The sequence below is a fragment of the Misgurnus anguillicaudatus genome, chromosome 22 (assembly GCF_027580225.2).
Source record: "Misgurnus anguillicaudatus chromosome 22, ASM2758022v2, whole genome shotgun sequence".
In the NCBI taxonomy this organism is placed as follows: Eukaryota; Metazoa; Chordata; class Actinopteri; order Cypriniformes; family Cobitidae; genus Misgurnus; species Misgurnus anguillicaudatus.
The window spans coordinates 37,329,253-37,357,047 of record NC_073358.2 but is presented as its reverse complement, the minus strand read 5'-3'; the positions used below and the strand labels follow the sequence as shown (position 1 = coordinate 37,357,047).

The window sequence follows — 27,795 nt, the reverse complement described above, 5'->3', positions numbered from 1 at the left end:
AGCATAGTAATGTTGGGTAAAAACAGATCATTCAGAAATATATTTAAGTAGTGGAGTCAATGTTTACCCTACAGTAAGTAGCTTCATAGATATTCTGTGTGACTTAATTACGTTTAGGGCATTATTTATTTTGTTACAATAGTGAACAGATAAAAGTGTGGGAGATTGGGAGATAAAATGTATTACACAATCTACTCGCTCATATGATCACTATTACAGGTGGTAATGATGACTGCTGTTCACACCTAAAGAGCAAGCTGCCTTGTGAGAGAACACAATCCATTATAGCTGTCGTAGTCATAGAGAGAAACAAATCTAGAAACAGCGCGTAGGTGGTCAAATTTCTGACTCACGTGGAGTTTTTATATTGGAGGAAGCCAAACTCATCCCTCTGACCATCCGGACACAGCGACTGCATGATGGGAATGATGCCCGCCGAGGTGAGAGGAGCTGCGCTGTAGAAGGCTGGATAGAGGCAGGAAAAACAGACCACCAGGATGGAGGGAGGGGGAAGGATGGAGGTGATAGAGTTGAAATGCAGTATTTTAATGAGTTTGAAATGTTTTGACATCAGTTTTGACGAGAGGGCAGATGTTCAGGTGTAGGTGTGGATGGAGATGAATATTTATGGCCAGGGATGTAAATGAGCGATGGAATATGTAATGGCGGTGATATTTCCGGACGACCGGAATGATAGATGATTTTGGAAGAGATTAGAACACAGGGAAAGAGAAAGGAGGCAGTCGTCACATATCAGAGCAAACAGAGTCAGAGAGGGTTTCAGATGTCAGGTTGGTTCGATAAACTTCTAAGTGGCCTTTAGATTGACTTCATCTTTCGCTCTCTTTCTTTCACACACATAGGTTAACTGGACAAGCTGTCACAGAAACAGAGAAATCAGCATCACTGTGTTGCACAGCTATTCTACACTCATATGATAAAGAACACAGTATTCATAAAATTCACTTCCTCATGACAACATGCTCCGATTCACACTCGATCTGGATTCAGATATCAATGGAGGTTAATAATAATGCAGTATGCATAAAGTGTGCCTGCTGAAAGCAACATTTTTATATCCCTCATGGCACAAAATTTCATTTCTAACTAAATGAGCTTTTTTATGTTTCCTTAAAAAGATTAACTTGGATTTAATAAAGAGCACCCATTGTCCGATTCATATCTCCGAATTTCCTTTGGTGTGTGTGTGTACCGGCGCATATCAACGACACGCAAAAGGTACAAACTCCAAGCAAACAATGACACGAGTTACCGTCTCCAACGCAAATCTCCCCTCCTGGACCACAACAAACACACGGACTGCAGGCAACAGTCCACCTCCCGGGATTGGTGAGGTAGACAAGACCGACATTATCATAATTTCTCTCACCTCGGACCCACAGCCTGCAAGCCAACCCCTGCCAGCAACCGAATCCTTCAAACATGGCAAGGAGCGCCACGCCTCCGGCTGAGGCATTCAGGCCAATCACAAACTACATATTAGCCGGCCAATCAGGGACACAGAGCCCCCCAAAACTGTGGAAAATAATGTGTCCTTCAACCACAAACCACAGGAACACACTTTACTACACCAAACACACAAAACAACACTGTTCCTTAGAAATGAAATAGGTGCTCTTTAACTTGTATTATAACATTGTATTGATAACCATTGGCAAAACCATGGTTTTACTGCAGTAACCATGGTATAACCATGATTTTTGTTTTATTTTGTGGTAACCATGGTTTAGTAACTATTATTTCATAAGGTTGTTTATTAATATCTAAACATCCTTTAAACAAGATCAATTTCATCGAGAAGCAAAAATTGCGTAAAATACTTTTAGCTACTTTTAACAAATTATGTGTTTTATCCTCCAGGGATTAAAATTGTTGTTATGATTTTTGATTGCGATTTTTATGTTTTGTTGTATATTGCTTATTCTTGTTATTTGTTGCTGCTTTCCTTGGCCAGGTCACTCTTATAAAAGAGATTTTAATACGTTTTTTAACCTGGTTAAAAAGCACCTATTTCATTGCAAAAAACACGTTATTTTGTGTATTTGGTACAACGCAATGTGTTCGCGTGGTTTATGGCAAAAAACACACAATATTTTTCACATACCATACATTTTTTGTAGCTCCAGATAGATATCCTGTCTTCCTGAAATGCATGAATTTGAAAAGTGCTGTGTCCCTGATTGGCCAGGCAATCTGCACGTTCTGATTGGCCTGAATGCCTCTGACGCAGTGTTAATTTCGTTGACGAAGACGATGACGAAAAATATTCGTCAACGAACCTTTTTCACGGACGAAAACTAAATAAAAACAAAATAAAAGTCAGATATGATGTCGAAGACTGTAACGAAATATAACTGACACTTTAGTCAACGAATTAAAATAAGACGAAAATGTTAGGGAGTGACGAATGGAGAAGAGATCCAATCAGATCTACTCATTTTGTGGGACAAGTTGGGAAGAAATCCAATCAAAGCCAATCTTTGAGGGTAGGTTGATCTATGCAGGCAGCAGAGGCATTTTAAAAACCCGCGGCAAAGTTCGTTTTCACAACAGGTTGTTTACATTATATTTAGTTGTACAGTCTTAGTTATCTAGCTTTGGCTGATGTCAGTTGACTTCGCTTGTTAGCAACACGCTAACGTTTTGGAGACATGTCTCATTGACAACAAAAATGTCAGAGCTAACTTCTAATCTGGTCACACTTTACATATGACAACAAGAACGCCTGTAAAGACGACTCATTCAGAAATACATGCGAAGGTAAGCAAACACGCTAAGGTTATTTTCTCAGATAAACCACCGTGTTTTCGCTAAACTTGGAATAACATAGAAACTAAAGGAATATACATCTGAACTGTATTGATTGCATTGGATTGTCTGAATTAATACTGAGTATAAATATTCAGTGTCCTCAAATTGAATGAAATGTGTAACGTTACTATTATAGTAGATGTTGTGCTGTAGCATGACTGGACAAAGTGCGTGCGTGCGTGTGTCTGTCTGTCTGTGTGTCTGCCGTGCGTGCGTGTGTCTGTGTGTGCATGTCATTTAGGGAGAATGCATATCTTTTTCTGGAACCATGTATATTTTTTAGGTAGAGCGGATCTTATGCTTATTTTATGTGGGATTATCTTTTGAGAAAAAGCCAAGGTCAGTGTTTTTGACATTAAGAATAAAATAAAATGTGTTTTCTAACAACCATTAAATCTGTGTCTGTATTGCATATTCAAACCTTACCATTCCATAACAGACTGAGGATACTTCCAATGACTAAAAAACTTTAGATTAGACTAAGACTAAAACTCTCATATTTAGTCGACTAAAACTAGACTAAGACTAAAAGATTTCAAAATAAGACTAAAACTAAATGGTGTGTTATTCAAAAGACTAAGACTAAATCAGAATTTGCTGCAAAAATTAACACTGCTCTGATGTCAGCCAGAAACGTGACGCTCCCCACCATGCCCGAAAGACTCGGTCCCAATGCAATGCCAACAGGAGCCAACCCACAGGCCGCGAGCCCAAGCGGGATGAACCATGACAAAATAATTATGATAACCAATCCCCGGAAGCCAACTGTGGCCCACAATCCGTGTTCCGCCGCAGTCCAAGAAAAGAGACCCACGCTGGAGACGACAACCCGCGCAACATCATCTACTTTGGGACATACACCCTTTGCACATCATCAACATGCACCAACACACCCACACACAAAAGGAAACCCAAAAACGTGAATCGGACAATAGGTGCTCTTTAAATAAAAAGAAAAGAAGATAAAAAAGCAGTTTTCTATAGAATTTACAGTGAAAGTTTATTTACTTAACCCCACAGGTAATTTTTCTTACTGTTTTTAGCCTAAAATCTTATTATATTTTGTAAAATGTATGCTTTTTAAAGAATAAAATAACATTTTATGGTAAACTAATTCCAGATAAATACTTTCTAGATATATTTGTATGCAGTTTCCCTTCTCAAGTAAATCTTGTCTTGGGGTTATTTCTATATCCCACAGGGAATTATGTGAAAGCATGTTTTGCATAATTCCCTGTAACAGGTTAACTAGGGCACAACAAACTAATTAAGATCCGAATGCTTCTCAAATCCAGTTTACTCCCACGTAAAAGCCGTGATTCTCTGATAAAACCTTCCCTTTCTACTTTCTCACTGCACTACACTGAACCTGTAATGGCTAATTCAGGCCTATAATTGTGGCTAATGTAATAAAGCTTTAATTAATGAATGGCTTTGAAAAATGCGATCACCCAGTCAATTCCGTTTTGCCTCTCCGTCAGATTTCAGCTAAGCCCCTTGCATTTTGGCACCCCTGCCTGAAATGCAAACACAGGCAGCTGGCACTTACAGAGGGATATAGAAGGTTACTTAATGGTAAGTGCTGACTCCATTTCCACCCCTAAGCGTTTTGTCACTGCGGCTTGTGGCCTGTGGAGTTGGCATCCTCTCCCAGCACTGTCCGCTCCAAAAAAGGCCCGTCACAGCCACCCCACAACACTTTTTCTCAGAAGTAGCAGTGTTTGCTAAACGGCACTCACTATCAGCACCTGTGGACACTGCAAAAAATCTCCCTCGATTGACGCGAACACTGAGACGTGTCATATTTCTGCTGTTCCGGTGACAGGTTATCTAGCTGCGTTTATTGCCTCGGTTTCCTACGCTCTTATATCTGACATATGTCCCCTCTCTGCAAAAACACAGCTGAGGATTAAAAGAGCAAAGATCAGTCAGGGAAAATAACCTGATGACTCAGTAAGTACATGAATTTAGTGAGTGGGGGTATATGTGTGAGTGTCAGATTATTACAACCATAGTTGTGTTATTATCACAGGGGGTATAAATGATGGATTGTGCGTTGTGTTAGTGTTCACATAGAAATATGGAGCCTGACACTTAAACCTCTTCATGTTGTGTAAAGACACCTGTGTTTGTGTGTGTTTGTTTGTGCTTACATACAGTAGCTACGCTGACAAAAAATGGTCAAAATATGTACCTCAGCGGTCACTGGAACTTTAAAAAAATATAGAAAGTGTTCATACAAGTATCTTGGAGGTACATATTGCTACCAAAGATTGCATATTAGTACATCAATGATAATGTTTTAAAGATACATATCTGTACCTAATGGTAAATACTGTAGTAGGACCTCTTTAAAGGCTTAGGTACATATTTTGACCATTTGGTATGTCCCCATTTAGATTGTACCGTTTTGGGTGTACCTGCGAGTACAGTTTTTGACGATGACCTCACAGATATAGCAAACCTTTGTGTGCGTGTATATGATCAGCTCTAGTAAGCACACAGATTACAGTAGTTAAATGCAACCAGATCTCTTTAACAGTGGCAAATTTAGGCATGGGCAGCTGATTAGGGTGGCATTTTGTGGCGTGGTAAAATTTTAGAATATTTTATTTTACAATACAGTATTTTTTCTGAAATATTTTAGGGGAACATGTAGCAGTTTTTTAAATCTAAAACTTCAATAAATAAATCAAATCATTTCAGAGGTCCACTATATGGTGGAACACACTAGTGACCTTGGTGTCATTAACTCTTTCCCGCCATTGACGAGTTATCTCGTTAATTAAGAGAAAAAAATTTCATAAAAAGTGTTCCTGATGAATTTTTATGTTAATCTGCAATAACGCGATTATCTTACCCAATTTATGAAAAAACTGAAGCCAAAACGTTATTTACTAATTTTAAACTCTGTGTATGTTTTGAAATGGTGTTCTTGATTCCTCGGAATGTGGATAATTCTTACAACTAAAACGGAGTTTGGGAACTTGTACAACAAAGCACAGATGACAAGTTCACTTGATGTGCTCGATGGCGCATGAGGATAAGCTAACCTTGCATTTTTTAGCAATGATGCTGGTAGTGACGATTCTCTCCGACCAATCAGTGATCTGCAGTGTTACATGTCACGTTTTAGTATCAGAACCACTGATCTATATAAATGACTGGATTGCGCATAGAACGCTTGACGTAACTGCGTGAGGTGAAGCCAGCACAGAGTTCGAGCCGCCATCTTGGTATACCCAACCGGCAGAGAGCGTCATTGACTTCCATTCAAAATCATGATCAAAATTTACCCCCTTTACAGCGTATCAGTTACACAAGGTTAATTTTTAGGATATGTGTACGTTAATTATTTGTTAATTCTGGTGTTATTTGCAATGTTTATGTTTTAATCGGGCAGGATAATGGATTTATAAAAAACCGTTAAGGTGAGTGTGTCTGTTGCATTTGTTAATGACACGGGTATAAATAAAGTTTTGTTTGACATTCTGTGACGGTCAGCGTTATTTCTCTAAATAAGTTCAGGTAACCTGTAAGTTTAGATAACATAATTACAAAACTAGCAAATTATTGCATGCACATACGGTACAAAGAATAATTATGTATTTAGATTTCAGAAAGAGCACGTTTATTGTCCTTAATACTAAATATGCTGCGGTCTGTCTGCTGATCTGATACTGTAATAAAGAAATAACTGATTAAAACGCAAAATGTACAACTTTCAGTAAATAACTATTTACATGCTTTGGACGTTTTTGTTGTAATAATGTACAGGCTAACTTCACATATAAAAACGAAGACGAGTAAAGAGATGTTTTATCATTAAAATCTGATCGCGTCCATTGATTTAATAGAACGTTTGGGTATACCAACATGGCGGCGCGGTGGCTTCACAAGTGTGACGTCATGCGCAATCCAGTCATTTATATAGATCAGTGATCAGAACGTAGTTTGAAGTGCTTTTTGTGTTTTTAAAAATATCTTCTTTAGGCAAGTTGAAGCAAGTGCAGATTATTATTTCTGGTGGGCGTAGAAAGGGAAGAAGGAGAGGTTCGCCCAGGTCACAACACAAGCTAGAACCGCCACTGCTTTTAAACATTTGACAGTCAACAATAACAAACACACAACACAAAACACATTAGAGTTTACGGCAAAACACACACACACACTATTAGAGGACACATTTAACAATCCCATTAAGCCAAAAAACTTAAGCATCCAGCCACAAAAAAAACAAATGATGTTTTGACTTACACACTGGTCCAGCATGCAGTAAACATGCACCGTGAGAAAGAGAGGATAAAAGAAAGAATGACAGAGGGAGAGATAAAAAGAAAAGGACAGATGACAGAGAGAAGCAAAAATAAAAGAAATATGGTGTGATTTTAACATAAGAAATAACACAGATATCGTGATGACATACAAATGATGGTGTTTCTGTGAAAAAAATAAAACACTAAATGGTTAACAACCTTTGCAATCAGTGGCAGATTGGCAAAGTTGTACGATGCAACCACATTTAAATGCGATCATATACCATGAACAACACTTAAAGATACAGTTCACCAAAAATGTATTACAGTCAGTGGAACTTTACAAGAACCCCGGGTGTGGACTGTCTTTTGAACACTGGGGGGTGATAGAGAGCTGGCCTGGGGTAACATTTCTTTATCTTCTCCTCCTCAATCTTCTGTCCTGAACCTTACCTTCTTTCACAGGTATGGCCGGCTTCTTCTGCCGCAAGCCCAGAAGTATGAAGAAGAGCACCAGGGGGATGAAGATCTCGAACGCAAGCACCCACTGCAGAGATAAACAAAGAAACATACAGAGAAAGTGGTCATGAAAACAGCAACTACAGTGAACTTACAGTAACGTCACTGGGTGGTGGTTATATTTATAGCAAGAGTTGAGTCACTACAGCTGGTGTGAATCTTTTTGGTCTGTAATCTTTATATAGTAGCACACGCTCCAACTGATTGAATTCAGTGTCAGGAATCGATCCAGTAAATAATGGACCGACCATTTATCTGCTTCTTCCGTTTGCTTAACATGCAATATTTGCTGTTGGGCTGGCCAGTACACCTGCCAACCTGTTCCAACATCTATTAAGAGAGGTGGAGGAGAAATGAAGGATATTGCACATGCCAGGAAGGAAGACGCGGGCAATTTGTAGATAACGAATGGAAGATATTGGGACGCTCAATCAACATGGCAGCTGAACAAATAAATAAGAACTGAACAAATCCATATATCATGTCCCACACAGAGAAAGTAGCCAAATGTCTTTTTGACAGGGAGATTTTTTGCTGATTTAACATTATAAAATTTTTTGACAGTTACAGGGTTTATGATATTTTCCCATTTGAAAGTGAAAAAGTGAAAGTGACAGGCTTGTCAAGTATGCAATGCATACTCGAAATGTGACCTCTGCATTTAACCCAGCACACACACACACACACACACACACACACACACACACACACACACACACACACACACACACACACACACACACACACACACACACACACACACACACCCACACACACACTCTGGTTTCCATGTTTTGTGGGGACTTTCCATAGACGTAATGCATTTTATACTGTACAAACTGTATATTCTATTCCCCTTACCTACCCCATTCCCTAACCCCAATCATCACAGAAACCATTTTACTGCTTCACATTTTAAATAAACATAATTTTGTTTGATTTATAAGCTTGTTTCCTCATGGGGACATCAAAATGTCCCCACAAGGTCACAAAAACACTGGTATTCCTATCTTTGTGGGGACAATTGGTCCCCACAACGTGATAATTACCAGGTACACACACACACGCACGCACGCACGCACGCACACACACACACACACACACACACACACACACACACACACACACACACACCTGGAGCAGTGGGCAGCTATCCCAGACTTTCCACTGTACACAGGAAACAATGGCCGATAAACCGAAGTCATTCATTCGGTATGGAGAGTCGCAAAGGGGCTGAGTGAGGTTCTGACCATCTGCGGATGCATAATTTTTTCGGATTGATTTAAGCTTTGGATGCATTAAAATTTTTTACTTGTGCAACTACACTGCATGCAACATGCAGAACCGAAAGTGATTTCAGTGCATTTCATTTAAAACACTGTGTGTGGGGTGAAAATTCTAAACCATCTTTTGTTTAACTTTATCAGTAACACTTGAATCCTTTAAAAAAGATTGATTACTGATAACAAGTAATAAAGTATTCATTAAATATTTATACGTTTTTATATTTAATCTTGCATCCACATGTTTATTCATTTGCATTCATTTATTTATTCCACGTCTAATCGCATCTTTGCATTGACTTTGTATGTAATCTACTCGCGCAAATCATTGAACTCGGTCTGGTGTAAACCCACAGTTATAATAACAACAATCACTCCCTCTTTGTATACAATGTAATAGAGGGGTCTGAAAGAGTGAAGAATAATATTAATTTACTGAATAATATCGCTGGAATAATACATTGTCAGGAAAGTAACAAACAAAACAGCTTACATATATCAATGCATTTCTAAACTGGTATTATATGTCAGAATAATTAATTTGGTGAGTGAACATGACTGTTATTTTATGGGGCTAATGATAAGCATAAATAACAGAAAAACTCATTTAATTCACCGTTATTTATTTTCCACAATCATTGATTTATGGCTGTTCTTGTAAAGCTATGTCGTTATTGGGACAGGATTTAATGGATCAGTCTATGTGACTTTGAGGCTGTTTACACTTGGCATTAACATTTGGCATTAGCGTTTTCATCGATCGGATCACAAGTGGATGACTGTAATACCAGGTGTAAATGGTTTTGAGCTCGTCCACTTTTGACCACTTTCAGAGGTAGTCGAAAACACTTTCGATCGGATTGCTTTTGTAGTGTAAACGCGCATGTGGTGGAATGTGTTTGAACAGCCACAGGAGACCGCCTTCTCTCCGCCCATTTATCTAATCTGAGGAACTAAACACAATTTTTTACGTCTTTTCTGACTACTAAAGCGGCTGATCTCTGCAGTTTCATTTTGCAAGCGTGTGAAAGTTGCGCGATCCTATTTCAACAATTGCGCTGAAAATTCAGAGAAATCTCTAACATATGCATGTACAAAACACTATGCAGCATGTTTACTAACAACACAAGCAGCGGATTCCGACATAATATTAGTTTGCGTCCATACAAACTGATCATTACTACCGCTCGCTTTTAAATGACAGCAGAGAGACTCTCCCAAAGTCTCCACAGACCACCCCCTTACAGTATTTAGGACAGAAGCGGTCAAAAGTGGACAAAAGAGACGGATTTAAATACCAGGTGTAAACGAGATGTGTCCACGTCCACTTGTGATCCGATCGACGAAAACACATCTTAATACCAAGTGTAAACAGCCCACATTGCACATCAGGCATTTATAAATACGTTTATCGGTCAATCCGATATTACAAAACCTATGCCCAGTAGGAAAAATGCTTTAATATCGAAAAACAGATATATCGGTCGATTATCTTATCCATTTATTTTTAGTGTGTAGTGTGTAAAGAGTGAATCTGCTCGGAAACACGTCAGGGCTGCTCCGATCAATAATGTTGATTGTCATTATTATCATCAATCCTGTTGTTTGTGGGGAACCCTGAGGACAAACGTGCATGCATGCACGCTGTAGATTGTCACGTGGCATGAAATGATAGACAATCAGAAAGCCAGCTGACAAAAGATGAAAGCTTAACAACCCCAGTCATGGCACAGCAAGCACAATCCAAAGTAGGATTGACATGAGACACGTAAAAAGCAGTCCACAGTATTAATGCAATTTCTTTATGCCCGTCGTCCGCCATGTTTGTTTACTGTGAAGTTACATTTGACCGCAAGAGATTTTGCGAGATTTCCTGTGTTCTTAGGCGAGAGACTGCTTTCTTGTCATGTTTGTGGTCTCTCACATTTTAAAAATCTGATATTTTAATGTGGCCCAGCCTTAACAGATCTTAGTAGATGTTTCAGTCAAGAAATTTCATAAACACTAATTTATTCTACCCCTTACATTCTCACAGATACTCAACAACACATTTAATTTTGTACAAAAACCTGATTTGGCCTTTCAAATACCTAGGACCACTTAAGTTGTCTATTTCCTTTCATTTATGAGCACATAGTGTACAGTTTTAGCTACACCTGTAGAGGACTAAATATTTGACACACTCACAGATGCGAGCATGTGCATGCAAATACACACACACATCTCCACAGCAGGTGGTTGGGGAGAGATGTGAAATGCTCTCAGGCACGTTGTTTGAAGTATGCAAAGTACAGCAGAAAATCTGCATCACTTGACATCTCATCCTGCATTGTTCATCTCTCTCTCTCTCTCTCTCTCTCTCAGCAGGGGGATTGTTTTTGGATGGATCTGAACTGATCTGTCTGAAAAATAAGCTGATGGTTGAGGCGTAGACCGTGATTAATAAACCCACTGACTGTACAGCCAACATTTCTATTTATAGCTAAACTAAGATCAGCCATTTCCATACAAATGCATGTGGCTGCTGTCTGTGTGTGGCAGTAAGTCTGATCTCACATCAGCGTCTAAATACATCGTGTCGTACTGACCACAATGTGTCTTTCACAACAGCACAACATTACCACAAACCCAACACACCCGCCCCTGTTTATCTCTCGGCTGTCTCAACAAGTGAAGTTGGAGAGGTTTTTCTCTCTCTGTTAAACACTCTACACATCTCGGCCCCTAAAGGGCACGACAAACAAGAAGCTCCTTTTACACGCATCTCTCACAATGCACAAAGGCGCAGTTGACACGCAACACAAAGCTTCAGTTACGAGACCCAAATATCTGCACAGACCAGGCAAAAAGACCCTGTCTGTCTTTATAAAAGTCCTATGGCTTATTGATTTCAAGTCTCAGAAGAGGCAAGAGAACCATTGGATTTGAATATTAAACAGGATACTTTGCTCTCAGTGACTAATTTGTATGTTGAAGGCCGAGCTTTAATTATTTATGTGCCTGTCAACGCTAACCTAGCTATCTTAACATAGCATAATACATCAGGCCTCAACAATTAGGTCTGTAATACAAATGCTACCCGGCTTTTACATTTTCATTGGCCCAAAAATAAATACATTTTCTTTTGGAATAAAAATGGTTCAGGGGATATCTTTTTATCACTGAGCTGTAGCCTCATCATTATCTAAATCTACAGTCCTTTCTCTGCCTGTTTTTCCCAAATGGCTTTTATTAATGGAGCCTGTATAACCAAATGAAACTTGCATATGCCCATTTATCATTGATAATAAACAACTGTTAAATGCAAACAAACTCCACAGCCCTCTGGGACACATGGAGTTTTTCTTAGCATTTTATTAAATTTTTTTATTCGTCCTAGTGCAAAATGAAAAATAAGTAATGCTCTGAGGAATCTAGAGCGAGGAATGCAATGCACATATTCACTTTTCCGCTTTTATATCATAATACCTTCTCAACTGTGATAAAATCATTGTGACACACATACTCAAGTGGCCTATTGCTTTTAAAAAAATGCTGAGAACATAAATATGATAAAACATGTTCAATGTTTAATACATTTTTAACCCTAAATAAATAATATAGTTTATAATCCAAACTAAGGCCTATTTGTTTTCATATATAACACTAAAAAAAAACAGTTTGTTCATTCAACTTAATTTAATTAAGGATAACTTTTCCACGGAATTAGTTAAGGATTGTACAAAAAGAATAGAATAGGTTCATTTAAAAAATAATCTTTTGTTCCACCAACTTAATAAATAAAATTTTTTGGTCATAAAAATATCTTGTTCAATAAACTTCAATTAAGGAAAACTTTTTCACGCAAATTAGTTTTGGTCTGTTCAACAGAAAGGACAAAACCACTTAATTCAAACAAAAAATATCTTGTTAAACCAATTGTCAGTTTCTAAATCCTACTAATTAGCATAATCACATGTTAGCATGCTAATAATAATAATAACAACATATGGTACATTGAATGGGCATGTGAGAAGAGACTGATCTCCAGACAGGCATTAACACAGTTAGTGCTCATTGAGAGAAGTACGTTACATCTACAATTTAACCACAAGCGCCACTCTTCTGCAGGATGGTAACCAAACAATTTGAAAAAAGATAACACAAACTCTTCTAAACCAATAAGATAAACAAGCATTACACACTATAAAGTCTTTCTCTTTACCTAAAAATGCATAAAATAACACTTTTTTAAAAAGTGACTCTTCAAAGGCAGTTGCATGCACTGTAAAAAATCCAATTAATGAAATGTTGGAAGGGCAAAAATATATAAGTTAAACCAATTTTCTTGTTTGGGCTTAGTTGAGTAGACATATAATTTTAAGTCTAGATAAATCTGTGTTTAAAACATTAAGTGAATGGTTATTTCCAAATTCAGTCAACATTCAGAATGGCTATATTGACTGAACTAATTAAGACAAATCTGGTCAATATGTGGACTTATGACAGCTATGTTTCCTGACAACAAAATGCTCATAATATTACTGTTATTTGGTAACAAAATGTAATTTTAAGAGTTATTCAGGCGTGAATGTATGTGCTTTAAGTTTAAATATCCGGTCGGTTAATATAGATAGCGTCTATTTAAAAATGTGCTCGGACACTTTCGGACGGAGAAGAGCTCCAGATGAGCTCCAGAAAATCACAGACACTTAAGCGCTCACACCCCGCCCAGCGCAGCCTTGCCTCGGCAAGCCCATCAGAAATCGACTGCTGGCTCTGATATCTCTGTGGCGTTTAAACATGCAATTTAATTCATTTTAATTTCTTATACTTAATAATAAAAGGTTTACCGGTATGTTTTAAATCATATTTTAGGATTGCACTTAAATGATATCGCTGTTGAATGATATTTCATATCTTATACATTTGTTATAACTGGGACGCATACTGCCTGCGAATTTGAACTTCAGAGCTGAAGGTGCGAGTGGAGAAATAGTCCCAATATCATAACAATCTTAAAACTTCTAAATATACCCGTGTGTGTACCCGTGTGCGTGCGTGTGTGCGCGTGCGCGTGCTCGCGCGTATGTATGTATGTATGCGCGTGCGTCTGTGTATTTTGAATTTAAAATGTTTTAACTCGGAAGGATCTGGATTACAGGTCATTTCATCTGAGATCAATCCGCACATAACAGCCTGAATCACTCACTGTTTCCCACACGGACACAAGTCAGCCGTTTCCTCAAGTTCACGTCAGGTAAGTGTTTGCAATTAAATGTTAATTTTAGAATATATTAATTGGCAAAGACGCAAATACTCGACGTTTTTGTAATGATATTTTTGTAAAGATATATTAGAAGTGTGTTATGTTATGTGACCGAAGTAAAGTGGAGCTATTTTGGTTAAGATAAAAAAGCCTGGATATAGGGTTGGTTTACCGGACAGAGTTTAGAACTCGGTCTTTATTATAATTGGGACATTTTTACAAACAAACCTTATATAATACAACACTGGCATGCATTTTGAGACAAAACAATAGCACTCATATGTTAAGAGATGTCAGTAAGTTATTTTAGTCAGTGAAAAGCCCTGTCCGAGATAACCGCCCAATAGTGTTTAATTATGTGTGATGTCTGAGGGAAATTTGGCCTAACATTAACGTTATTTAGGGAATAAAGTCTTTCACCGTCAAACTTTATTATATTAAACATGTTATGTGTGTGTGTTTATATTCCTCTGTTTATCAAACCAGAGCGGTGATGATGTTGGAGAGGCAGACCAGAAGGATACATAGCGAGACAGTCTCCGCTTGGACTGGCTGAGGAATGTCTCCTAAATGGCCCTGGAGATGTTCTGACTGACTTTGGAGGCTTTTTGGACTGTTTTATGCCCTCTATTTAAAGAAGACTTAACTCTGTATGTTCAGTCTGTATGATAAGTGAATAAAAAGCTTTTGTTTTTATGTGACTGAAGTTAATTATTTTGTTTACAACACCAGCAAAAATTATTTGATAAATAATTTAAAAATGTTATTAAAAAAATCCCAAATAATAAATATTAATTGAACACATAAAACATTGAGTGAATACTTACATTTTAATTGACAGAGTCTTTGCTGTAAGTTTTTAAAGATTCAACTGATTAAAACATTTTAGTTGAATGAACTATAAAGCTAATTGAGCCAACATACTTTTTTATATTTGAGTCAAATTTGGGCCAACTAAAAAACATCAATCCAGGTAACACTTTGGAGACAGAAATTGCGTGAACGTAAAATTTCTGTGGAACTAGTTACTAAAAAATAATTCATTGAGCCAACAATTTATTTTTTACAGTGTGCAAAGCATGCTTGGAAATACAGATCTGTGGCCCAGTTAGTAATAGCAACAAAAATTATTCATGTGGTCCCAACATAAAATGATTGAGTTAATGTAATTTTTAAAAAATGTAAGTAATAACATGATAAAATTTAGTTGAGATAAAAAAAATTAAAAATTGTGTTGCATTAACTTTTAATTTTTATTTAAGTAAATTAGACAAGGTGCAAAAATATTTTCTTTGAATGAATCGGCAGGTGTGCATTTATACTTATTTTACAACAGCTTCTATCAATCATAACCATCTCATAAATATCATTTTATTCATCTTTATCTCTCAAGACTTTAGACAAATCCAACTACTTAAAGGTTGATACAAATAAATCTGAATTGGTTTAAAATGAGTCTTCTGTATTAAAGGCATGTGGTTGAATTGTGCTTCATCTAAAAGGTGCAATGCAAGTGACTGATCCTTGGCTCTACCCTCATGCTCCAGACTGCTAGGGATTTAGGGAATGGATCAGTGGTCACTGGTCATTTATGCTGGATTGATAACTCATCCCCACCTCTGTTAATACCCAACCGCTCCAGGCTGTAGACATATTTCTCCTGAGATACAGTATAGCAGAAAATTGTATATTGTATATATATATAAATACATTTTCTTGGTTAATTCAAACCAGTGAAAAAGGGTTTGTCCCATTTTGATGCAAAACTGGACTGAAAAAAAACCAGCATTTTTTCTACCATACAGATATTTTAAGTCAGCTGTCCTCAACAGACAGACAGATTTGATCATGTTTTTAACTAACAACTAGCTGATGAAATATTTTAGAAAGAGCATGAGCAGAAAAAAAATGTGAGATAAAGTAAATGAGGATCTCTCTCTCTCAAGGTCGAGCTCCTTGATCCCATTCACCTCTCAGACAGCCATGCTTAAGGTATTACTCTCCAAAGACTCAGTACTTCATCTGCTACACCATTAGGCTCCATTCAGAGATCTTGTTTCTGTTACAGGGCCTCACAAAGGCAAGACTGTGCTGCTTCTGTCCTTCCTAGGCTGATAAGTGTCTACTCAAATGTTTCTGAGAAAATGTAATAACAGAATAAAACGAAAGAGAAATGTATAAAATCAAGAACTGAAAAATACTCTTCACAACAATAAAATGTATAATTGGACCAAGTGACAGACAGTACATAAATCAAAGGCACCACAAAGTGTTTTCATGAGGATTATTGGGACGTAACTATGAAAAGAAATAATATGTAAATTAGAATCATGTTACAATATATGAGGCCAGGATTAAGCGCATTTGAAACTAAAGTATTTGATAAACGTATAGAGCATTTTGTTAATATCATATCTCTTTTTTGACGGGGGTGGCATTTAGAGGCTTCTGCATTTGAGCTCCTCATAGAAAGGATTTTACGGCATACTTGAATTAATAGATTCAACCGTAAAATGCTGACAATAAATCAACAAACTGAAGTGGTATGGTAAGGTAGCTAGAAGAGCACATAAAAGAAGTTATAATGTCTGGGGCTCATGTACACAGATGGCAGTATTACAGGAAATGGCTCACCTAAACTTCATTCACACAGCACTTTGGTCCCAGAAAATACTTGTAAAACTGGCAGACAAGCTTCTGTGTGAACGCAAACACGTCCCGTAAATATTCTGGGAGTGCTTCCAGAAAGAGGACCTCCTGAGCCCTTTTCACACAGACATTCGGGAAAATACACGGAAAATGCACCACTCTTTTTCCAGGATCGTTTGATATTTTGTTCATTTACACTGCCAATGATTTGCCGGAATCTGCAAGGTCCCGGAAAGACACGTGACCTGTTTAAAGTCCTGCACTTTCTTTTACGCAGTGGTTGAAGTTTGCATATTATTTATTATTTATTTCTTCAGAAACCACTTGCGTGCATTTTTGTTTATGATAAGACTATAAAGTAGCGTGTGTTGCGCCGTTCTATGCTGGTGAACATTTCTCGTCGTGAATGTTGATCTGCATGTAAATCTCTCATTTTAAAGAGCCTCACTACGGGACGCCCCTTACGGCATTGTTTCGGCTTCTTGTTCACACATGGGGTTTTCCGGGTATCTTACTAGGGCCTCTTTCCGGGAGTGATCCCAGAAAATATACGGGACGTGTTTGCGTTCACACAGAGGCTTGTCTGGCAATTTTCTGGGACCAAAGTGCTGTGTGAATGATGTTCTGTAGTAACATTGCCATAAGATACCCGGATACTCAGGCTGGAGGCCTAAGACGCAGAAACAATGCCATAAGGGGCTTGTCGTAGTGAGGACGCGCATCATCACAACAAGATATATCGTTCAAGCTTTTTAAAACGGGGGTTTTAAATGCGCATTAACATTCACTATGAAAAATGTCTGCAAACTGGACTGAAGCAACAATTAGGGAGCTCATCACTATCCACCCTGAAGCTGAGATCATTCACCAGCATGACAGAACAGCGTGACACGCGCTCCTTTATAGTCTTATACAAAAATGCACACGGGTGGTTTCTAGAGAGAGAAATAACGGATAATAAGCAAACTTCAGAACCTGCGGAGAAAAAAAACTACCAAGTGCAGGACTTAAAACACGTCACGTGTCTTTATGTGTGCAGGAACCAAAAATTAAATGATCCCGTACAAATCCCGGATGCATTTTCCGTGATGTCTCTAATCTAAAGGTTAAATAACCCATGTGCTCTTTCAGTGGCTAATTCATTTCAGTGTAATGACTAAAGAGAGAGTCATTACAGATGAACCCATTTACTACAAAAAGATGCCAAAAACAAGTGTCAGAAAATAAGTCTTGATGAGATTAGACATTTACATGCATTTGTAAACTGTATGTGATCTACTCTGTCGAACCATTTAACGGATGGAATAAAGAGAGTGGGAGATGACAAACCAGAAGAGTCAGAGAGAGAGAGAGAGAGCGAGAGAGAGAGAAAGAGAGAAAGAAGGTTAAATACAGGTCAGTGGTGGGAGGCATCTCTTATGTTAGTTGACTGATTTTACAACAGATTGCTGTCTTTTAAATTGCACAAAGAGACAGAATGCAAAGTGCAAACCCAGACCAGCAAGTAATGTATGCTAGAGGCTATGAGATGTGATTTCATGTTTGTTATACAATTTGTCTAGTTTTTTTGTAGTTTACTCGTTGGTCCATGTACACATTTTGAGCATTAAGTGTCACTTAATTTAGTCATCAAATTATTATCTTTGATCTATTCATAAATCATTCTTAAGAATGAAAAAATTATGAAAGGCCAATGGAAATTTAGCCTTTTGTACCAAGACAGTTGTTGCATTAAAGGTACATTTTGTAGAATCCGCTGAGGGCGCACGGTCAAAACAATAACAATGATGTGGATTAATGACACTCTGAAGCAGCGTGGAATGATAGGATTTGTTGTCTCAACCTCTGATGGCCATCAATCAGACGAGAACGAGAAATCACGTTAACAGATGAGGTAAAGTAATCAAGTCGTATAAATGTTGAGCTTGATGACATTGTTTTATTTCATTATGTAAGGTTTCACATAATGTTCAAAACTAAATTGTTAGTCATAAATGTTACAGTATTAGTCCAATTTGATGGTGTGTTAAAGACACACTATGCAGTTATTTTACCTTAATATAACAGCTTCAAAGTTATTTCAGTGGTAAACGACGTCATAGAAGGGCGAATCATCCTCCTGTTGAAGCTCGGGGAGGACGCCGCTAGCAAAACCACCAATGCAAGCTTGAGAGAACCACCCCTGACAAATCTCGCGAGAATCACAACCTGCTTTACGGCAACGACGTCACACACGTTAGGCTTGTTCGACTTCGTGTGGCGCTGCAAGAACCGACCGCCGGATGACGTCAAAGTACCGCGAGAATGATCCGAGACGGCACTTTGACGTCATCGGCTGTCGGTTTTTGCAGCACTGCATGAAGTCGATCAAGCCTATAACAACAACTGCGAATTTGAGACGTGAGGCTAAACGATTTAAAAGTTAAGAAAGCGCACTCGGAAGAGAGTATGAAAAGGAAAATAGAATCTGACCGCGTTAGGAACCGGACAAGAGTCCCACTCGGTCAGGTTATTACTCTTTGCGTGAGCTAAAAGACAGCACTGGATGGGATGCTGATCTGGTGATCTTGTTGATGGACTAGTAAGTAAATCTCTCATTTGTAAACTTGTTTGTGGTCTATGTTGTATGTTGTTGCGCTTGCTTCTAGTATGTCATGCGGTTATTATGACAACAGTTGTCAATATCTCACATAATTATCAGGACATAAATAAGCCTAGAGGTTGTAAATAGTATAAACATGCACAATTTGCAAACTATTATGATAAATAGCAATAATCATGTATAGTGACATTATAACGAACAACGTTATGAAATAATGCAACGTACACAATTAACTTTGTCATGTCATTTTGTAATGTTTACTTAGCTGCAATCGTGTAAAAACGTTATAAGCTAGCAAACGTGGTACTTTATTATTATATGCACTCTACACTTGGAATAAACTTCTTATTATCCTATTACCATCATCTGTAGTTTAGTAGACTATGCAGTAGCCTAATATTTGTATGAAATTGTGAAACATTACCTGGTCATTATCTTCGGAGTACTAGAGTGGGAAATTACGACAGTTGCAAGTATTCTCCAGCGACTCTAGGGGTCGCTGTTTGACAAAAACGCCGTAAATGCATAGAGCGGCTTTAACACAGCACAGAATTAAAGGGACTCTCCACTTTTTTTTGAAAAAAGGTTCATTTTCCAGCTCCACTAGAGTTAAATGTTTTATTTCTACTGTTTTGGAATCCATTCCGCTGATCTCCGGGTCTGGCTGTACCACTTTTAGCATAAATTAGCATAATCGATTGAATCTGATTAGACCATTTAGCATCGTGCTCAAAAACCAAGTCCCCTTGGTTACTTTCAATAGCAGGGGACTATTTTCAGGCCCTGCTTAATATCATTGCGCCTGCTGCAGCCATTGAATGTTGCTTTAAGTTATATTGCAGTACAATACATCTTAATGCGCACTATATCGTCCGCCAGAAGACACTCTGTTTTCACTGTCTAATCTATATAGACTACAGTCTACAAAGTAATCTTGTGAGCGATATAATAGCATAACATTTTTGATGGGTTATGAATCAAAGCAACTCACTTGTCGAGTAAAACACAATCAAGACCGGCATCTTTGTTTAGTTAAAGGTTGTCGCAAAGCTCTCTCCATCTAAATAATGCGACACTGATATTGATTCTCATTCTTGGGTCATTTGGTTGGCCCAAAAGCCTACGCTTATGGGAGCTGTCTTTGCCAACACAACCAGTGGCAGACAGTAAAGAGTAATCGCAGTCCATAAACAAGCGAGTAGCCTGACAGACGCGATACACTAACATTACTTCTGCATTTGTCCATGACACTGTTGTCATGCGGTTTCTATGTCAGTAAAGGTTGTAACGTGGATATTAACGTCATTGACAAGGCGACTCTTCTGCCCCGTGTCACTGTTCAGAATTTTCTCATGAGTTACAAGTAGTAAAAACAACATTAGAGAAATTGTGACCTAGTGGTTTTTGGATATTTTACTGCAAATATCTTACAAATTGTACCTTTAAGAAAGGGAACCTGACTGTAAGATTATCGCGATTTCAATTTTAAATCAAAATCGATCGAAATTAAGTCACAATCTCAAATTTCGAATTAAAAAATTGAATCGTCAATGCTGCCAAGCCCCCATGTCACGTCCGGTCGGCTTGCTAAGCGGAAAAAAAACACACGTGTGGAGTGCTGCGAGTCAAGCTCCTCTAACTTAGCTAGCTATAGCCAGTTAAAAGATAGCATGGCAGATGCAGGAGACACCACGCGAGCTGCTCTTTACATGGGAAACAAAAAACAGCAAGCGCCTCCCGCCTTCGGCTGAAATCAATCAGAGCACACGCGCGTGCACAGCAGAGCGGCGCCTGTGACAGGACCGGTCGTTTCTCTGAACTGAGATCTGTTTAAGTTTCACAACAACTTATTTCAGTTGCTTAAAGGAATAGTCTACTCATTTTCAATACCAAAATATGTTATTACCTTAGCTAAGAACTGTTGAATCATCCCTCTGTCATCTGTCAGCTGGAGCGCGCTGCGACGCTACGATAGCATTTAGCTTAGCCCCATTCATTCAATGGTACCATTTAGAGATAAAGTTAGAAGTGACCAAACACATCAACGTTTTTCCTATTTAAGACGAGTAGTTATACGAGCAAGTTTGGTGGTACAAAATAAAACGTAGTGCTTTTCTAAGCGGATTTAAAAGAGTAACTATATTTAATGGCGTAATAGCACTTTTGGGAGTACTTCGACTCGGCGCAGTAACACCCTCCCTCTCCCATTATGAGAGTGAGAAGGGGAGCGGACTTTTCAGGCGAGTCGAAGTACTCCCAAAAGTGCTATTACGCCATAAAATATAGTTACTCTTTTAAATCCGCTTAGAAAAGCGCTATGTTTTATTTTGTACCACCAAACTTGCTCGTATAACTACTCGTCTTAAGTAGGAAAAACGTTGATGTGTTTGGTCACTTCTAACTTTATCTCTAAATGGTACCATTGAATGAAGTGGGCTAAGCTAAATGCTATCGTAGCATCGCAGTGCGCTCCAGCGCTTACGTCCACACACACAGATGACAGAGGGATGATTCAACAGTTCTTAGTTAAGGTAATAACATATTTTAATATTGAAAATGAGTAGACTATTCCTTTAAGAGTTATGAAAACAGCATTTAAAAGACAAGTTCGGTATTTTACACTTAAAGCCCTGTTTTCAGATTGTTTATGATGAAACAGAACGGTTTTGACTGAAATTTCGACATATGCGGCTGCCCCGAGAATTTTCGGGTATTTGTTGTATCACCTCCCACCTCCACAATGGCCCCACAGGTGCACAGGAACAATCCCTCCCAAAATGCATTAAACTTTCGTTTAGAAAGAAGTGAAACTCACCGAGTGGTCAGGGGTGTTCACTGATATGCTCACACAAAAATCGCTGCAAAAGATGCCCTCCAACAGGTGTTTTAGCATTCGTTGTAAACTTGTGGACCTATTTTTCCAAACGCCTCACACCCGTACATTCTTCCGTTGAGAGCTTGAATAACAGACACTGCAGCCCAGTTGGTGGCGATAATCCACCTCTGCCAATTGCAAGAATAGAAACTTCCCGGCACGGAGTAATACCGTACCTCACATCTAATACAAGTCAATGGAGTTGGAAAAATCTACGATAAAACCTGTTGGAAACTTTAAACATGACTTATTGGAGTATAGACTCACAATCTCGTCTGACGGTAATAAAAGCGCGTTTTTAAGGTGCAAAGTACTGACAGGAATGTTAATCTGACAGAAAGTTTTGTTTTATCAGGTATGTGCGTGTACCATATTTTTACACTGGCAGCACAACTAACATGGCAGGGCATCTCCGGGTTCAAGGTCAAATATTATATTTTATAAAAGTCTAGTCTTAAAATGGCATAGTATTTATTTGTGCTTACAAAAAAAAAACGAAAATCGATTCGTGGCATTAGAATCGAAAATGTAATTGAATCGAGGATTCGGAGAATCGTGACACCCCTACTGGGCTGTGCCACTTCTTTAAAGGGACAATGATAGATAAGGGGTGTACGGTGGCATGTCAATCCCATCATGAATTATGCACAGCTGGGAAAAATGAATAGACTGCAAAGCTCACCTGAGCTCAGGGCATGAAGCTTATGCATGACAGAGCAGCTCTAATGCAACTCTACAAAACGTATTAACCTGACTGAGAATCAACATCACAACCTAAATACAGTCTCTAACTGTATGAAGAATTCACCACTTACCCACCAAATAGAGTATTGGCAGGAATAATACAATAGCTATCTTCCAAAATTTAATGAGTTTCCTTTGCAGGTCACACAGACAACCACCTATTGCAGAAGCATTCTAACTCTCCTGGAGTTTTACAAATGACTGAGTCCCACACAAAGCGCTGAGCACATAAAGGTATAATGACATTTGCTTATGCACTTGTTTGCTTATGCATACATGCAAGTGTGCCTAGATATTATGGTAACACTTTAAAATTAGTTTGTAGTTATTAAAGCATTTTTTTAAACATATGTTGGTTGTGTTCACACATTGCCAACACACATTATGTCCAAACACCTTGTAAAAGTAGATTTTGCATAATAGGTGCCCTTTAAGGCATAAAGAAATTACTTTCTTATTACTTTCCTATTATTGTATTGATGCTCAAAGATGAACTTTAATGGATAAAATTATTGACTGTTGACTTCCTATGACTATTCAGAAAGGCCTAGCTAATGCATTAACTAATGTCAACATATTGTTTACAAACGTATTGTAAAATGTTACGATGTAATTGTAAAGTAATTGTAAGGGTTAAAGCTATAAACTGACTTTGAATTCAAATACAAACTATAATATTTTACATTGACTGTTAAAGTAAAAGGCTATATGCACAGTTTAGAAAGAGAGACAAAGTCTGTCTATATATTGGTTGCTTTACATTATCCACCTCTTGCATGATATCAACAAACAGAACATTAACTATTAATAAACCTGGAAAGATAAATGTGAAGTTTGGCAAACAGCTTAGCTCTGAGTTTTGCTGGTTCAGCTTATTTTTCACACTGCCGCCTGCTATTTCAAAGAGCAATGCAACAATAAGGCACATTGAGCTGCAGTGCCAAGCCAAAATGTAAACAAAACTGAAGCAGCATAAAAAAGCACAGCACACCCAAATATTGGGTAAAACGATCCATTTAATTTGCACTTTACTATTCTGAACTTTGCTTTTCAATCCTGAATGACATTCTCTCACCTTGTCTGCTCAGCTAAATGCATTATGGGTTCTGCTTCTCTGTGAATGATATATGTGACGCTGACTTAGAATCTGGCTAAGACAGGAGATCTTAAAGGGCAGCGAAGCTGAATAATTGAGGAGACGGGTAGGACAGACATAATGCAAGAGAGACAGGCCCTTCTGTACTACATGACAGCCATGTCTCACTCCTATAGATCTAACAAAAAACACTTGTATGTTTATGTGTATGCATTTCAACGCAGCTTCAAATGGTTCTAAACGATCCTAACCAAGGCATGGACCTAGCGAAACTCATAAAAATTGTCATTTTACTAGCAAGTTTTACTGTAAGAAAGTTATTTACACTTAATTTACACTATCACCCCCCACACACAATTTTTTATATGATTTAATATTCACATATTTAATATCTCTCAAGTATGACAAACATGGGCAAGTCTTATATCAAATAACAGATCGTCAAATAAATAATGAGGTAAAAAAAAATCGCCTTTTGTAAACATATGGTAAACTTGAGTGTGAACTGCCTCAGATAGCACAGATAGCCACAAATGCTGCACCATCTTAGGTCATACTCTTAAAAATGAGTCCATTCACAGCATTTTCTTTGGTTGTGTGCATGAATAATCCCTTGCAATGTATTATATGTGCCAAAACAAAAAAATAATTTTTATATGAAAAATGTATTTTCACACCCTTCAGTAAAATAAGAATAACTTTTGAATTCGACATGCTACAGAGATCATTCTATTTTTAGGTGTTTACTGTCTGCTGCTGGTAACAACCAGAACTGTCTGCAGTCTGCTAGACCACACAGAACCAGAGTTATACACTTTCAAAGACAGTGTTTACAACACAAAAAAAAGAACATTTGGTGTTTCATCATATGAAAAACAACCTAAATAACAATTTTTGCCATAAACAGCAGCTTTTTATGTAACTTCAAATGGTTTTCTGCAAAATGATATAAAGATATTGCATTTATTCCACTGTATGTGGTTATGGGGACACTTCAAATGTTTTTAGGCGGGAATTGAATACAAAAAGGGTATTATTCCTCCCTTCAGTTGGAATAGAATAACTTTTGCATAAATTATGATAGAGAAAAAAAATCCTTTTTCTTCTGTAAGCTGGCAATTGCTGGAATCAAACAAAACTGTCTGCAGGTTTCGTTACCACTCAGGGCCAGAGTTATACACTTTTAAACACAGACTTTAGAAAAAAACATCAAAAAGCACCTGTTTATTTTTGTGTTTATTAGAGGACTGACAACACATACAACCATGTTTAGCAAGTGTTTTATGTCATTTCAAAGGGTTTCCTGTAAAATGATACCAAACTTTTGTATGTGCACCTCTGCTTGTGGGTATTGGAAGCTTTTGAAATTGGGTAGGCCAAATCCAGGCGGAAATCCCCAAAATAGCCTCAGAGTGAAAGAGGTAAGAAACACAAACAGAAGCAGATGTTGTAGAACGTCTGGGGAACGATGATAGATAGCACGAAGATTGTAAAAAACGATTATTTCCCACTGTTAATTACATTATCTTAAAGAAGTGTAACTACTGTAGCATGTAAATAATGCACATAAATAAAGTGAGTAAGAGCGCTCAACAAGTATATCAACAGGCACGTGCAACCTAGCTAGCAGGTTGCTCAAACAACAAAATCACCAGCTAACTTACTTCAAATTTGCAAGAACTATAGACTAATACAATAACAGGCTTAAATAAACCCAAAACATAAGTCCACTTACAGTTCTCACAGACACGCGTTTTATGAACTGGCTATCGTCCAGACAGTTGACGGACCATTTCGGCTGTGTGGCGCGCGTGCCCGCTCGCGGTGTAAAGCGCGTCCATGCTATTCTCCGAGATGCACTTGACGGCCTTTTGTGCAGTAATTTTTTTTTTTTTGGACGACCTAGTTAAGAGGGTACGGTTTCCCAGCTTAGGCGGGCCGCCCGAACTGCAAAGTGCTGCGGGAAACCCTGTTCTTGTCCTCAGTTTATATTTCCTAATTCAATTATGTGTTTATGTTGCTCAGTAGTGTTCCATGTCGCTGTACAGCATGTTTTACAACATTTAGGCTGTGTTTACACAACAATGATGAAGTGAAAAACGTGCTTTCCTTTGTGCTTAAGACTAAACCAACTGTATTACTTGTACCTGTGTAGATGGGAGAGTTGGCAGTATTTCCCCACCGCGGTAATACTGTATTACTAAGATAAATCATAAAACCTCTCCTGCCAGAATTCATTCACAATGACAAAATGATTCAAGCATGACAGCAATTCACACACACAAAATAAATCACAAAATGTTAGGGGAAGTAAATTAGTGTAATATTAACCTAAAAGCTGCAATTCAATCAACATTTAAATGATTTCTCATGTAGAAACCTAGTCAAACCTCCAAGAATTTTTAATGTGCTGTGTTACTGTAGGTTTTAACTTTTAAACAACACCTGTAGATCCCTATTTTTTGTACCACTTTTGCTAGCCTTTATCTGCTTACGTGTGGTTGAACCCTCGCTCCACAGCAAGTCTTTGCTCACTCGTACTAAATCGATATGACTGCAGTCCTGGCCCGATCAGACAAGTGATAGTTACGTGAATGTCCTCAAACCTCCCTAAGACTGGCCCGGTACATTGTCCGTCTTTAAAGCTGAGACCGGTTAATACACTGTCATTGTTTGCACATGAGAACTCATTCACTTGTTGCCAGTTTAAGGGTTCAGTTGTAATTCTCTATGGTGCTGGTACATTAGACAGTCCCTCAAGGCTGTTTTCACTGTCCTTGAACCTCATGCGGCTGAAAGATAAGGCTAATTTGAGGACTCTTTCACTTGAAGCCAAATCATTCATTTGAGTGGTGCCTCGACCCTGAGATATAACTGAATTGGGCATAACAGAATTACAACCCTACAAACAGGAAGCTGCTGAGAAAATATATCATCATCTTACAAACAGGATGTTTGAATCGTAGATGACAGGATCAGTTACAAACACCTAAAAGAGTGGCCTACTATATAACATTACTCTTATCTTTTAGCCTCGGTCATTTTCATTCATCCTCCCTCTTTCTCTTTTTATTCAGTGTGTTCATTTTGCCTTTGGCTTGATTAAAGGGAAAACTCCAGGCTTATTTTCTCTGCTCTATCCAAGTGCTGGAGTGTGATAGGGGAACATCTTGGCACTTAAATGCCCTCTGCAGAGAAAAGCATAAAAAATAAGATACTTGAGGATTCAGTAGAGTGATCCAAGAATATCATTAGCGTCATTTAATTTTTTGACCTTTGGTTTTGGTGTATGACGCCTAAGTCTTTCTAGAACAGTGGTTCTCAACTGTCTGGTGGGGTGGCTAGGAAGAGAGATCGCAGACTTTTTTAAGAAATAAAAAGCAGACACAGGGCATCAGTTTGGGTACTCAGCATATTTCCAGCATAATGTACATAAAAGAACAAACACTTCATGAATAAATAATACAGATTAAAAGCGTTTCGTAAGGAGGTCGCACACAGAGAGAACTGCAGTGCTGCGTCGTGTGTAGAACAACTGACAAGTATCACCCCCCAAACACACACAGAGTCACAGCATAGCGCTGCAAACACACGACACTCATAGTAAATAACAGAGGCGTCATGTCCGTTCAAACTGAGTGGGCATGTGGACCCTCAGATTTTTGAGCCAAGTGGATTTTGCATGCAACCT

General features: G+C 38.2%; 1 protein-coding gene across 3 annotated transcripts in view; it reads right to left on the bottom strand.

The window, feature by feature from the left end:
- Window positions 1-27,795, bottom strand: part of abca2 (ATP-binding cassette, sub-family A (ABC1), member 2) — a 95,783-nt gene that overhangs the window by 45,825 nt on the left and 22,163 nt on the right. For all 3 annotated transcript variants that reach the window (XM_073860303.1, XM_073860305.1, XM_073860304.1), the window contains exons 2-3: window positions 7,542-7,635; window positions 354-465 (exon numbers count right to left, since the gene is read on the bottom strand). In XM_073860303.1, the coding sequence (XP_073716404.1) occupies window positions 354-465; window positions 7,542-7,635 (206 nt within the window). The remainder of the gene's footprint in view (window positions 1-353; window positions 466-7,541; window positions 7,636-27,795) is intronic.